Source organism: Melospiza georgiana, chromosome 3 (assembly GCF_028018845.1).
Source record: "Melospiza georgiana isolate bMelGeo1 chromosome 3, bMelGeo1.pri, whole genome shotgun sequence".
Taxonomy (NCBI): Eukaryota; Metazoa; Chordata; class Aves; order Passeriformes; family Passerellidae; genus Melospiza; species Melospiza georgiana.
This window is the reverse complement of record NC_080432.1, coordinates 58,007,807-58,022,712: the sequence shown is the minus strand read 5'-3', so window position 1 is coordinate 58,022,712 and position 14,906 is coordinate 58,007,807. Positions and strand designations below refer to the sequence as shown.

Genomic DNA, 14,906 nt, shown 5'->3' with positions numbered 1-14,906 from the left:
TACTGTTCCTTTTCTTATTGCTGTTTCCAATAAACTGTTCATACCTCAACCACTGATCTTTTCCTTTTGGGCTTCCACTTCTCCTCTCCCTCCTGCCGCAGGGAAAAGAGAGAGGGGAAGAAAGTGGGGGAGCAAAAAATGCAGTGCATGCTTTGGAGAATCTCAGTGAGGGCACTGATTTGCAGAGTACCATTCCTACACCCCAACACCAGGTCTAAAAGCCTTTTTTTCCAGAAGATGGAATGGGTTTAGAAGACTCCGTGCAAAAATAAATCCACTATTTACTCCAAAGCATGCTTTCATATTGACGCCACTTCCTGCCTCCAAAGTACTCAGTCAAGAAAGGTGATCAGTGGAATCTTAGAAAGCTGTGCTAAGGGTTGTAACTTCCCAGGATAACTGAAGAGGGAACAAAGAATAAGGAATCAGGCTCAAGGACCACTCTGTTCAGAGCAATGACGACAAAATGCCAACTCAAAAAACTCCCTGTGCTAACTGGCCAAGTACAAAGTTGTAAACACAGAAGTTCTACACAATGACACCTCCAAACCAGTCTTTACTGCTCTTGAAGCTAAACTAAGTAACAAAAGAGACTTTTATGAATGAAATTTCCAAGCTCACTAGCAGAGAAGCAAAATATCAGAAACTACAAAGAAAAAAAATGGAAAAGGCAGAGCACATCACTAGGCTATCACATAATCCCTGACATCTGCACTTTGAATGCTGTGTTCTATTGTCATTCCATTCTGACTTGAGGAAATAGAAAACAAAAATGGGACAATAATGAATGAACCAAACAGAACAGCTAAATAGAAGTGGACTCATCAGGCTGAAAAAAAGATTACTAAAGGAGGCTCTCACAAAGGACTACAAATGCCATGACTATGCAGCAAAGGGAACATAGAACAGCTGCTCATTATCATTCTCAAGAGATAAATGACAAGACACAATAGAAGTTATCAGGTGGATGGGCCAAAAGTAAGCAAATTTTCAAACCAGCACATTAATGAACTGTGAAAGTTACTGGCAGATTATTTTGTAGATGCTTGGGTCCCACAGAGGTTTGAACACAAATGCAAGGAAGGAGTAAACACATTCAACAAAAGCCTACAGAGACCAACTGCAAATCAGAAAGCCTGGACTGCAAGTGTAGAAAAGCGGAAGAATACATCAGAACTTTGAAAACAATCTTATTCATTTTCTGTATTTCTTCCAATGCATTCATGAGCACCAACTATCAGAAAAACAAACATCAGAAAAGAATATGGAGTAAGACAGACTTTTCTGACTTCAAATGGACACTCATTCTACTTGAAAGTATGTCAGAATTTGCTTAATCTCCTCCTTGAAGCACTGGTTCCTACTGCCCTGAAGACAGCAGGCCTGAAAAAAACCCCATGATTAGATCTTTTCTTGTGGAAACACACAGAATGAATACACACTGGAATAAAGTCACTCCTTAGACTACGGCTTGATATGATGAACAGAGCTATCCAAGGCTGATTTGACAAAACTGTAAAAGGTTTTATTTTCACAATCAAGTGGAAAAAAGTACATTTCAAATAAACTCATTTCCTTCACTTCAAAGCACTTTAATCAACTGCCATCTCAGCTAGTTCACAAATGAAGCTTAAGGATATGTAAAATATTGAAATATACTTACAAATATGGGTCGGGAAGCATACTCTTCCTCAAACAACATCTGGAGTGCAAAAAGAGCTGCCTACAGAAGAATATATTGCAAAACATTAATGATGTTTTGAGAGTTCTTCAGACTGTTCATTTCTTTATGTTTCTATGGGTTTGATGCTCTTTTTATTTATTTATTTGTTCTATGACTGTTTATGCAACTTGTTAGCTCATACTGCCTGCCAGAAGTTACACTCAGAAATTTTACCCTTACCCCCAGCATCTTCCAGATGTTCCAAAACACGTTTTGGTAACAAGTAGAAAGGAAGCATCACAGGGAAACCAAGCAAGACCAAGACTACCCTGAAACCAAATCACATCAGCACGTGGTTCCCCTCACATCTGCAGCACAATCCCCACCCCAAATATGGTTGTATGTACTCTTCCCAGTACACATTCACTGCCCTTGAGTCTGTTTAGACACGTAGTTTCCAAAGGGTTCCAACCACCACAAATTTTTACAGTAAGAGCTGCAAATGACTCCTCTGAAGGTGCTGAAAATGTCCTCCCTCCTTAGGGTAAGAAAGCCACCCGTGAACATGCCCTTAGCATTCTGAGCTACAGGTTCCTAGCCAGACCTCCATGATGACTGGTCAGATCTGCAAATGGCAAGTGATGTCACTGCACACATTATTCAGACTGTGGCAAAAATTCAAAGAAACACTGTGTACACATCCAGCCAGACTTTTCCACATAAAATCACAAGACAGTTTTAAGTACCCTAAGTACCCTAACAACTTCACCCCCTGTGCTGAGCAGTTATTAGATAAAGAAAGACGTGCTAAAATCCCATAAATTGTGGCATATTTCAACATTTTATTCCTTCTACTTTACCCTTCTAATCTTCTATTCCAAATTGTTCTTTCTTAAAACTGATGGCAGAGTTCCCCCCCAAAAGACACCTTTTAATAAAACTGCCTTACAAGCCTTCCCACACCTGAAACCAGATTCACTGGACATTCCCTCTCCAGTGGGCATCCCAAGCATCCCTTGGACAGACATGCTTATAGCCAAAAATACAATCAGAAGTATTTGGAGATGCTGAGCAATACAGGAGAGCTTCTGGGAATAAGAGGACAGCTGGCACAGACAGCCAGAAAGATACAAATGGCACATATTAAGAGAAACCTTCTGGGAAAACCTGATTAAAAACCATCTCCTCACATTCTACCCACTTACTATCAACTGAAGAGTCTTTTCATATATTTAGTAAAAAGCAGCTGATAGCTCAAAGAATATCATCCTGAATTTCCTTAGGTAGTAGACCAAATACTTACATTAGTGTGGTGGGGCTTTTTCCCCAGAAGTCTCACCTTAGCATTGGCAGTGTCAAATATGGTTTCCACCAGTAAGATGTCAACTCCTCCATCCAGAAGTCCTTTGGCTTGTTCTGTATAGGCTTCAACTAGTTCATCAAAAGCTGTCAAACAGGAATGATGATAACTTCATCTGGAGAAAACCCTTTCAAGACAACTGCCTAAGTCAACTTGATGGTTATAAATACTTACTTATGTTCCTGTAATCTGGTCTCTCCACAGACGGTGACACAGAGAGTGTCCTGTTTGTTGGACCCATGGCTCCAGCAACATATCTCCTAATTCCTAGACCAAGACACAGGAGGGGAAAAAGACCCCAAACTATTTACCTCTGGCTTTATAGAGTCAGTGTAAAATACCTCTGAGGACACCGAGACATGCATATCATTCAAGGATGAAGAACTATAGAGCAGGAAACTCTTGTCTCAATTCTAGAGTTTAGTCAGCACAGGATCATCCAGCACAGCCAACTTTTTTTATTTCAATCCAACAGGATGTTCAATGTATACTCAAAGGACAGAAGAACATTTCTGAAAAGGTCACCTCTCTCAATTAATTTTTCTTCTAAGAATCATTTGTCTCTAACACAAGAAAACTTCATTTAATTACTCTAAATGTACAGCATAGAACTGCCCTGGCATTTTTCACTACATAACCTTATTTGAATATTCTGGCATGTGTCATAAAGGCCGGACTTATAAAAAGCACATTCCAAATCTTACTTTTTTATTGCATACTATGAATCACACCAGTAAGGTGCTATCTGAACAGCAGCAGGACTGTTAGCCTGAAATACAGTTTGATTGTAGAATACAAGCAGAAATAAATCTTGAAAAACAACAATGTCTACAGCAGTGTAAACGAGCTCTAACCCTTCTCACAAAATGCCTGGAAGGCATCTGTAGAAATGAAATTAAAAGACTAAGATGATTCCATTAGTTGCTGAATAAAGCTAAACTACTAGACAAACACTAGGATTAACTGGTAATCCACATTTACCTACAATCAGCTATCCTGGTTCTGGAGTACAAAGACTTCTGCTGTACAGACTTAAGGAACTTCTAACAGTCCATGCTGAACTTACTTTCTCTAAAACACGTCTGAAGATGTCTATCACCTGCAGTCTACACCAGGCAGGCACAGGAAAGCTGTGCTGAACACCTTGAGGACCAGATCCTTCAAACATAATGAAATTAGTGTGATATAAACAGAGATATGAAATTGCTGTTACTGTGTGTAACCTGCAAACAAGCACAGTGTCATTTTATGTCCCCAAAATGTAAACCATCAAGTTATTCTCTAGTTAGCAACATTTCAAAGACTGCAGCATTGTCAAAACTACAAACAAGTAAAAATTTAAAATAATGCTAACCTGTTTGAGCAGTTACAGTGTCTGCTGCTTTTCTGGCCACCTGTGCAGAGACTCTGTTTAATCGATACGCCTGGAACAATTACAGAAAATTACTGAGCAACGTTTAGTCCAGTCCAGGGTAACTCACCCTAAAAGCAACTCAACACTTGCATCCAGCAGCTTGAAGTGCACTCCAAAGGTGCCAAGTCACACAAGTAAGTATCAGCACTATCAAGAGGCTTCAAAAGGAACAGCTCAATACATCTCAGCAACAGAGTTACATGGCAGGCTCATCCTGCACATGCATCAGCCTACAGCTGCTAATCATAAAATTTCATTCTTTAAGGTAGTAAACAAATCCTGCTGAGATCAACAGAAGCTGAAAGACAGGACTTTGATGACAAAATTAGCCTACTCTTAAGTCCATTTTTATTCAAGTAGTGTATTTCCAAGTATTTACTTTCACATATTTCCCATATAATATTTACTTTCCATATTTTACAGAGAATTCTCAAAACAACACATAACAAAGAATAGGCACAATAAATGCAAACTACAAAGGACTTCTACATACACCAGCACAAACAACATATAAGAAATATCCAGGAAAAAAGCAGTTCCACTGTGCATTGGAAAGTTAGAATGACTGAAGCAAACATCCCTGTTCACAGAACCAAGAGATTCTATGAATGCTCAAACAAAATCTAGGACTGATTATTATTGCCTGTACCTCAGCCAACAAGAAGCACACTCTCTGTGACACAGCAAGTGCAATGTCCACAGCAGCAGAAAGGAGCTACGATCCCATCACATGGCTCAAGAGGCAGCATGCAGCCAAGCAGCACAACACCAATGAATCCTGGGACTAAGCTAATCTTGGCTGCAAGCACATAATTAATATTTAATGTGTAAATAGTTTAGCATTCTTACCAAATGCTCAAGGCCATAGTCAGCCTGTGCAACTCGGGTGCTGCTGAAAGTGTTGGTTTCAATGATGTCAGCACCTGACAGCAAGTATTCCTGCAAGGCATGAAAGAAACAAAGCCTGAGGTATGGAATGCAAGTAACCCAACTACTTTGTCTCATCCAGTTGACAAAAGGTCACAAATCATTTCCCAGTTCAAATCTGATCACACTTTAAAGGCTTTACTCAAAAGCACAGGGCCAAAGCAGTAGAAGTGTTCCATGTAAACAATTTTCAGCATTTCAGTGTCAGTCACACTTTCTATTAACAAGTAACTATTTTATAGAGTCACCTCTGCCACTGAGCACATTCTAGATTTCTGCACAGGGATATGCTCAGGCACAGTCCAATCACCTTCAGCAAGCAAGGGCTGCTGCGGGCAGTCTCAGAAAAGGCCCAAATTAAACGACAGAAAATATTAGAAAATGTAAATGTTCTGAAGAGATTTGTATGGGACAAGAGCACACTGGGACCAAATAGAAGGTTAGGAGAATTATGTTTTATGCAAATCTCATTAAAAGTTTAACTAATGACAGAGATTCACAAAACATTTAAGACTTCTACTCCATTTTCGTTGTCTAATTCCCACTGAAGTAAACTGAAATCAATGCAAACTTAAACAATTTTTCAGATTCTAGCCTGCATTTGTATAACTTCTCTCAGTTGCCCTTTTCCCTAACTCATCTTTTTGATCCCTTTGAACCCTGGCATGATCATATTCAAGGAAATTAAAACACTTGAACTGCTAGTTAATAAAAAATACTGATGCCACCATTAAACATAAACCTCTCAGATTTTCCTACAAGAAGCAGATGAACTCATTGAGTTCAACAGTGCAAAAAAAGTCTTGATCCAAATGACAGCTGAAAATAAATTTGTTTTAAAACATGTTTTGCTGCAAACAGATATGCTTTCTCTGAACTCCTCTTGAAAACACATAAAAATATCTACAAATAGAGATATGAAAATATACAAGCTCTTAAATGTCAATCAACAATATATTAATTTTCTGAAAATTATCTAAACATGTTAAATTATAAAAGCTCTCCAACTTTCCTGTCTACAATTACAGAAGGAAATAACATACTCAAAGCAGGAAGTTAATATTTGCCTTTGAAAATACATCACATCTCTACCCTTTGAATCTGACTTTGCCAGCCAAGGCACAGCTAACATTTACATTTTAAGCTACTGATATCTGTGAGATCTAATTCACTAGGTCATTTACAAACAAACAAACAAAAAAAAAAACAACAACAAAAAACCCCCACAAAACAAAAAACCTAAACAAAATAAACAAAATATTTCTTTGTAGAAATATTTTCATCTATTATTGCAAGTTCCTTCTGTGCAGTTCTCAGAAGAAATAACCCCTGGTAGCTCTAAAATATGAAGTCAGCACCCATTGCTCAGAAGGCCTCTGACCCAATAGTTGCTGCAGGGATGGGGACCACAAAAGACACTCCTCCTAAAGCACCTATAACTGGCCATTACAGAGACACCAACAGGTTATTTGGTTTGAATCAATACATATATTCTCAAGTCACATCACTATAGCTCTGCTAAACCTGCTAAATTCAACTGTTAGAGCAGCTTACATTATTAAAACCACAAACTATTACAAATTCCAAGATTCATGAGCACTATTGCTCAGTTGAATTCAATCTACAAATACTTCCTTCTGAAATTTTTATAGGTCTAAGACTGATTCCCTCCAGCTCATCACTCTTAAAATCCAAATAATGGCAGTTAAAACTTAATTAAAAACTACAGGTTACTTTCCAAGTTTAACCAACATAAGACAAATATGATTCTCATTAATGAAATACAGGCTTCAACTGAATAACAAATAGCTGCAACACCATTCAAGCATTCCAATTATTACAGTAAGACCTATGAATACCTGCAGCTCAATAAACAGACTTAGGAAGTTGTTTTTTAAAGTCTAATTAAACACAGGAAAACAATGAAATCTGTTTGCAAATTCCTAATCATCAGCAGATTAGACTGTTTTATTCTGTGGGCCACACATTAATATTCTAGGGAAAAACAAGACTGTGGAAGCACATACACTCATTAACTACACAGGCCTGCTTCAGGCTGCCACATTTAACAGCCCTTTAATACACAATTATAGAAACACATCTAGAATTCAGATATGTCCTACTTAGATGCATTTCAAGTGCTAGCTGAGAACAAAAAGAGAAAATAAAAATGAAATAAAAAAGAATCTACAATTAATATAAATACATCAGGGACATAAGTCAAAAAGGGATTTAAAAATAGCACAGCCTGGGTGACATCAGAAACCAAGATAAAAATGCTGTGCTCACACAACCAGAACAGTCAAATCTGCTCATTCTTTTTCACATGCTACCTAGCTCTCTCTTCCCTATCCCCAAAGGACAGTGGAGAGCCAGGAGCCTGTGGTAGGGAAAAGGGGAATGCAGAGGCCAAGTTCTCTCTCTTCCTCTTGTCAAGAGACAGAAACCAGAACCACCTACCTTGTGTATGTCACAGATTATATCAGGCTGAGTTATACTCAGAAGGTCATTATTGCCTTTCAAAGGCCTGGAATGATCTTTAAATTCATGGCCTCGGAAATCCTCCTCTGTCAGCGCGTGCTGCTGGATCATGGTCCCCATGCCCCCATCCAAAACCATTATCCGCTCCTGCAGAATAGATTCAATTTCATCTTGCACTCTTTTCTGGGGATCTGCTGGAAAAAGATAAACCCAATTTTTAAGTCATTCTGAAATTCCCCATCTATACACACAGCCAACTTGAGCTCTTCCCATTCAAGAATAAAGTAATCCTCTACTGAAATCAGACAGTAACTGGTTTACTTCACCTGCAGTTCCAATCACCTGATGTAAGGTAACAGCTGCACCTATCTAAATACAATTAGGCTCAATTGGTCCTTTACCTAAGGACAGTCACCCACACAGTCAACCACAGAAAAAATTAACTGAAGTTCAGAAGGGCAAGCATGAAAATCTCTACATATGCTAGTTTCCAAAAGTGAAAAGTGTGATAATTTCCACCCCAGCAATGTCTGAGCAGCAATGCAGAGCTGCCTCTTGGTACCAGACACCACACTAAAAGTGGTACACAAGCACAAAGTGGAAATTAGTAAACTTCATTAAAAAAACAAACAACAAATACCCACATCTACTCTAATTGTCTATATCATAATGAGAAAGAGAAATAAACTGAGCAAACAAAAACCATTTTTCAGCTGAGTCCTAAATTCCCTCAGGATTACAGCAGTAAATGACAATTTGACAAACACCAAGATATGCCAACAGATAATATCAGGCTTTACTTTCTTTTGCACAAAAGAAACAAGATACTCTTTTCCTCTGCAGTAATGCCAGAGGAAAACAGATCAGGCAAATCACATGGTTAATTATAAGACATTGAGCAGGGTAAATCTAACTATGACTGAAACAAAACACTGTAGACATTTCAGCACTATCGTTAGAAATGAATATGCACTACTGCTTCAAGATCCCAAATACAGCCCATCCCAGACATTAATAAAAAGCTTAATCTGATGCATTTAGAAAACAAACAAAAACACAAACAGCAACAACAACAAACCCATAAAACCCCAATAAAACCTCCAAGACCACAGAAAAAGTAATTCTACTTTTCCCCTTTAGAACATACACAGAATCATTTCAGAATGCAAACACACATACAGAATCACAGAGTGGGTCAGGCTGGAAGGGACCACAGGGGGTCATCTGTCCCAACCTCTTTGATCAAGCAGGGTCATTCTAGAGCACAGGACTGAGACCAGGCAGTTCTTAAATATCTCCACAGGGAGACTCCACAAACTCTCTGGACAACCTATTCCTGTGCTTGTTCACCCTCATAGTGAAGAAGTTCTTCCTCACATTCAGGTGGAATTTCCTGTACATCAGTTTCTGCCTGTTGTCTCTTCTCCTGTTGGCAGGCACCATGGAGAAGTGCTTGGATCCATCCTCCTGATATCTCCCCTTTAGATACTTACAGGCACTGATAAGATTGCACATATACCAAAATAATGAGCCAACCTCTTTACCAAAATCCAAAAATCCAAACCACAAGAGTAGAACCCCACAGATGTTTCACAAACATGTGAATGACGTGCTATTCCTCATCTGTTTCATTCATTCAGCTTCATTTTACTCTTAAAGACTTGTTTTGTGTTTAGGTTATGAACTATCATCGAAGCCCTTGTAAAAAAATGAATTATTTCCAAGGCACAAAAACATCCACATGTCTCATTACAACTTAACTTACTACTACACACAATGGTACTTAAAAATCACTGGCAACTGCTAACTGATTTGACTTCTCTTTCTTCTGCATTTGTGCAATGAATCTTCTGTTTTGACATCAGTACTGTTAAAAAAGCAATGTGCTGGAGAGAAGCTGAGGCCATGAGGAAAGCATTATAAGGTTACATTTATACCAACACTGGAAAAACAGCTCTAGATCAGAAGTAGGCTCAGCATGAAGAGAAGTCAAAGAAAATGTGCTCTCTAACAAGTATGAAGCATTTGAAGGCAGATTTAAACACCAAAAAGTAAGCCACCCTTGCTTCAAGTTGAGAGTTTTAACAGCACACAGGCAGGCTCAGCAGGTTCTTACATAAGAGGTTAAATCTACTCACATTAAACCATCAAATTATTCATGAAAATAAAATGAATCCTTGAGCTAAAGCCTTTTAGAAGCAAGACACGAAAAGCTGTATCTGAAAGTAGGTCTGCAGTGCAGCTCCTAATGGAGTCTAACTCGTGTGCTTCCAAGAGCCACAGCCCAGTGAGACACACAGCACTGAGGCTCACTGGTGCTTTAATAAGCCTCCCAAGCCAAATCCTTGGCCCTGAGAGCTGCATCCCAGGCAGCTGAGACAGGCCATTGGAGTCCTCCCAGAACCAGTCCTGCTTTCTATAGGCTTTAACCTGTGTGCTTCCCAACTATCTCCTCATCCACACTGAGAAGCAAAGATTTCCCCTTTGGCTGAAATCCTGCACCTCACCTGGTCCATCTTGTTTTCTCTACTGCTTGCCTCATGGAACAGAAGCAATGAGCAGCCTACGGTTTTCTGCTCACAGAAGCACAGATCCTGCCTCATTGCTGCAAGAGCCTTACTCTGAAGTTTCAGATCTGTGCTTCTTCAGCAGCATCTCACAAAGCTGCAGGAAACAGGGTGGGAATCATGAGGGTGGCCATCAGCGCTTTACAGAGGGATGCAACAGTTCCAAGCCCACCAAAACCCAATTTACCTGTCCTGGCTATGGATAACAACTGACTCTTCTTCCAACAGCAGCATGCACTACTTGTCATGCCCTGGCATATTGATGGTGCAACTTCAAGTTGAAAACCAAGTCTGCAGACAGGTCCAAAAACACTCCAGAAATCAAAGAAGATTGATTCAAAAAGCACTACTAGGAAGTGCTGAACTCTGTCCTTGGAACAAAAGCAGGCAGGAAGCTAGAAGTCAGTTCTAGCTGTCTAGAAGTCAGTTCTACCAACAAGTACCATAACCTTAATTCAGCATTCAGCTCAAGCAATTCCCCTCTCCAGCACAAACAGGGTATGACAGAATATTACAAAATAAAAGGAAAAATGTTTGGACAAATTCCTAAGCAGGGAAAAATCAGGCCAGCCTTTTATTTTTTGTTGTTTTTGCTTATGTACCCTGCTCTTACCTCTACTCAGCCAGGAGCTGATGAAAATTTTGTTTAATGAAGGTTACTGGTGAGCTTTGGGAAATGGATATCCTTTTCCATTCAGAAGTGTCCAGGAAAATAAGCTGCTTCTCTAGCCACAACAGAAATAAAAGGAAACCAGCAGTGGTAACAGGACCCAGGACCGATTACCTTGATTTTACACTCTACTGAAACTTACAACATTGAGCCCATTACCACAGAGTGCTGTAGGGCTGGAACTAGTTTAGAAGGCCAAACCAAATGAACAAAAATAACAGCACTGGCCTAAAAGTCAATGGGATACAGAATGCAAAATAAAAAATCCTAATTCCCAGCTTCACTTCCCCAAGGTAAACACTCTGTCTTGAAATCATATGAACAAGGGAATTACTTGTCTGCAACAGAGAAATTATCTGAGTTACAAGAACTTCTACTCCTTGTAGAGTAGCTGTTCACCCCTACAGTCATTCACTAACAATTATAAACTTCTCCCAACTGTAAGCTTTCATTTTTCACAATGTAAGCAACTAAACAGTCAGGGAATAAGGCAAGACGATGTTCCTTCATCTCCTTATCCCAATCCAACCACATACAGACCACACGTGCACAACTGAAGGGATGTGTGTTTTCCACAAGAAACAGGACTTCAAAGATTGCAATTTACTCTAAACCAAACTTTTGTGATGCCTGCAGTGATTCTCAAAAGGTATTGCTTTTTATTATTGATGCACTTCCATTACAAATTTATTTTTACTATAAAATAGTCTGGTATAGAAGTACTTGGAAGAGAATAAAAGATTACAAGGTGTTTCCAAAGCTCTTCTAAAGGAGCAAGCCAACTGTGACAGTATTAAAGCGTTTTCACCACATTAATGTGCCAGAACACAAGCTGAGGAACTACACAGAGAGAGGCACTTACGGGACCCACTGTTTCCTAGGCTGACCAGCTCCTGTCTTCACTGGAAACAAGGTCTCTCCATATTTGCACATCCAAATTCAACAAATCAGCATTCCTCCCAACAGCTCCAAGCACAAGTCTGCCCATCATTCAAAAAATTACTGTGCAGCATGCAGAATTTACAGTATTAGTACCTAGAAAGGATGCTCTTGCTATCAGCCTGCCACAGACAGCTCATGATAACCTCAGCATTATTTGCTACTCAATTAATTTAATTGTCTTCAACTGGATGCCCTCTGGCAACAACAAGAGCTTCATGAACTGTAGCAACAGATGCTACACAGGTCCTCTGCAACAGTGGGCAGCAGCACCCTGTTGCTATGTTGTTACCCAGCCTATCCAAGGAGAGAAGTACTGGATCTTACCACTTCACCTTGGGCACTCATGTGCCCCTTGCTAATATTTCCATGTTGGCAGCTGTCTTATGAACCATTCAGTTCTTACAGAACAGACAGACAAGATACTTACGAACCCAATGCATTTACACAGTCAGCTTGAGAGGCAAACAACCACTACAAAAGTCACTGAATTTTCAGAATAGCAGTGCCCTGTCAGCTGTGCCCACTGTCTGTAGCTAAACATGCAAATCCCAGGTTTAGAAAGCTCCCTGTGTTAGAACCCCAATTGTTCTGACGTTAAACTGTCCACAACAGATATTCACTATAGGCAGAACTCACAGAGAAACAGACCTGCACGGCCTCACTTTGTGGGACGTCCTGCCCCTCAAAGGCTCGTGAGGAACAGTGCTCAGCTTCTCCATAACCCACTCCTGAACCTAGGTCCTTTGCCTCGCTGCCAGAGGGACACACCACCACCTACTGCCTCGCGCCTGCTCACTGGGGCTCCACAAACACCCCCATGACACAATTTGTGCTTCTGTCTATGCAGAACTTCTCTCCCACCGCTTCTCAGGCTGCTGCCACAACACCTTCACGCTTTCCATTTCAGCCAAATCCATTTGGATCTGCAGCAGGGCAGTCACGAGCCCACAGCTGGACCCCAAGTGGCAGGAGAGAAAGGGCAGGGCAGGAGAGGTCATTTCAACATCCTCTTTGCCAGAGGAACCTAGAGAAACCTCAGGCCATAGAAGCTGGCTGTGGAGTGGGTGCCGAGCAGGACTGCAGGCCTGTTTTCACATGCCAAGGGATGCAGCCTGATCTGAAGCACAGGCTCAGCACCAGGCACTCCCTCACGAGTATTGTTATAGATGGATAATGAGATGATTGGCTCTCGCAACTAAAGGATAACTATTGTGTGAATATTAAGAAAAGCTTTAGTGATGTATAGTTATGTTATGGTAGTTTAGATGTTCTCTGTTCTCCCCATAGCTCCCTTTCCCCCCTGTATTGTGACCATCAGACAGCCGGGATTGTCTAGGACAGCTAAAAAGAAGGGGGCGGGGGTACACGTGTCCCTTACATGGGGCAGTTGGGAATGGAAAAGCTTGTTACTTACGGGACGGCAACACCTCATCTCCAATCAAGTTACAAGAAAGCAGTTTGCACAGATAAATGGAAAAGAGCTGACGGACAGACTCTGGGCGGGGCCAGGGCTGGCTGATCCACCTCCCAGGGGTATAAAACTTGAGCATCCATCTTGAAGATTAACTGGCCACGTGGTATCTACGGGACAGCTTCCAGCGCTACCAATTTTTCCGTACGTAGTCCTTTTGCTGTATTTTTGTCAAGGTTTAAAAAACCTTTTTTAAATTTTCAAAGTGAGCAGCTGTTTCTCACAAGTATTAAAAGGGGAAGTTCTTGGGAGCTCTGCTGGCCGCAGCACCAGTGAAAGCAGCCACTGACAGACCAGTCCACTTTAAAACACCAGCGCCAATTAGGAGCTGTAATTTTACTTATCCTCCCCATCCAACGGCTTCTGTTTAATCCGTGAAATGGCACTTTTGACTCAGAGTCCCGAGCATCTGGAGCACACCCAGCCCCTCCCACCCAGCTACTCTCCCGGCACAGCTGCGTCGCTGGACGGGTCGGTGCGGGTACCCTGGAGGTCTCTCCCAGCCCCTCCCTGGCAGGATGCAGCTGCTCCAAGGGGCCGGCACCAAAAAACGCCCTCACTCCTCCTTTGTCTCTCTCACTCACTCTCTCACTCACTCCCGACACGCCACACGCAGCTTCTGCAGAAAAGTTACACGCGGTGCGTAAGTGCCGCCCCTGCCTGCACCCAGCCGCGGGCAGCACCAGGGAATGCGAAGGGCGGGCGCGGCCGCCGCCCCCTCACAGCCCGCCCGGTCCCCCGCGCCCCCCGGCGCTCGCGCCGTTACCCGTCGGCCCCGTGGGAGCCATCGCTGCCGCCGAGACGTCACCGCCCGCGGCCGGGGGCCCGCGCGCCGCCCGTGACGCGCGAGCTCCGCCCCGAGCGCGGGGCAGGCAGCGCGCGCTGCCCCTGGCGTGAGGGGAGCGGCAGGCGTCTGTCCTTGCTGGCAGACAGACAGACCGACAGACGCACAAACAGACCCAGACGACACGTTAAATGCCCCGAGGGGAGGGATGATTTCGGAGCCAGGCCGAGTTCAGCAAAATTGAGTTGTCTCTCACGGCGAGGAGAAGCGGGGCGGGGATGTGGTGTACGGGGGTGATTCTTTCAAACTCAAGCAAATGTACTGCCACTAGAGACAAATGTGGTGTGGGGAGGAGGCTTGTAAATAAGCCTTAGGGAGGTTGAAGTTGGACATGCCAGTGATGTATGGATGCACGTTACTGTCATGTAAACCTGGAGGCAAAATAATACTAAAGAAATCAAATTTAAGTCACAGTTTTCTTGACAGATGAAAAAAACCTGCAATGTGAGAACTCACCTTCTAAAAGAAAAAAATATTCGCAGAACAACACTGCAATCCCCACACTGTGTACAGAATGTACTGCCAAGAGTTGGAGTAGCTCAAAGGAATAACCAGTCCTCTCATTTC

General features: G+C 41.8%; 1 protein-coding gene across 2 annotated transcripts in view; it reads right to left on the bottom strand.

The window, feature by feature from the left end:
• Positions 1-14,344, bottom strand: part of MTR (5-methyltetrahydrofolate-homocysteine methyltransferase) — a 51,451-nt gene extending 37,107 nt beyond the window's left edge. The window contains exons 1-7 of one of the 2 annotated variants that reach the window (XM_058021411.1): positions 14,262-14,344; positions 7,825-8,036; positions 5,287-5,376; positions 4,378-4,447; positions 3,198-3,290; positions 3,003-3,109; positions 1,664-1,723 (exon numbers count right to left, since the gene is read on the bottom strand). In XM_058021411.1, coding sequence (XP_057877394.1) covers positions 1,664-1,723; positions 3,003-3,109; positions 3,198-3,290; positions 4,378-4,447; positions 5,287-5,376; positions 7,825-8,036; positions 14,262-14,283 — 654 coding nt within the window. In that variant the 5' untranslated portion in view covers positions 14,284-14,344. Of the gene's footprint in view, positions 1-1,663; positions 1,724-3,002; positions 3,110-3,197; positions 3,291-4,377; positions 4,448-5,286; positions 5,377-7,824; positions 8,040-14,261 lie in introns of both variants that reach the window. The other variant, XM_058021409.1, reaches the window with a different exon arrangement.
• Between the last annotated feature and the right edge of the window lie 562 nt (positions 14,345-14,906).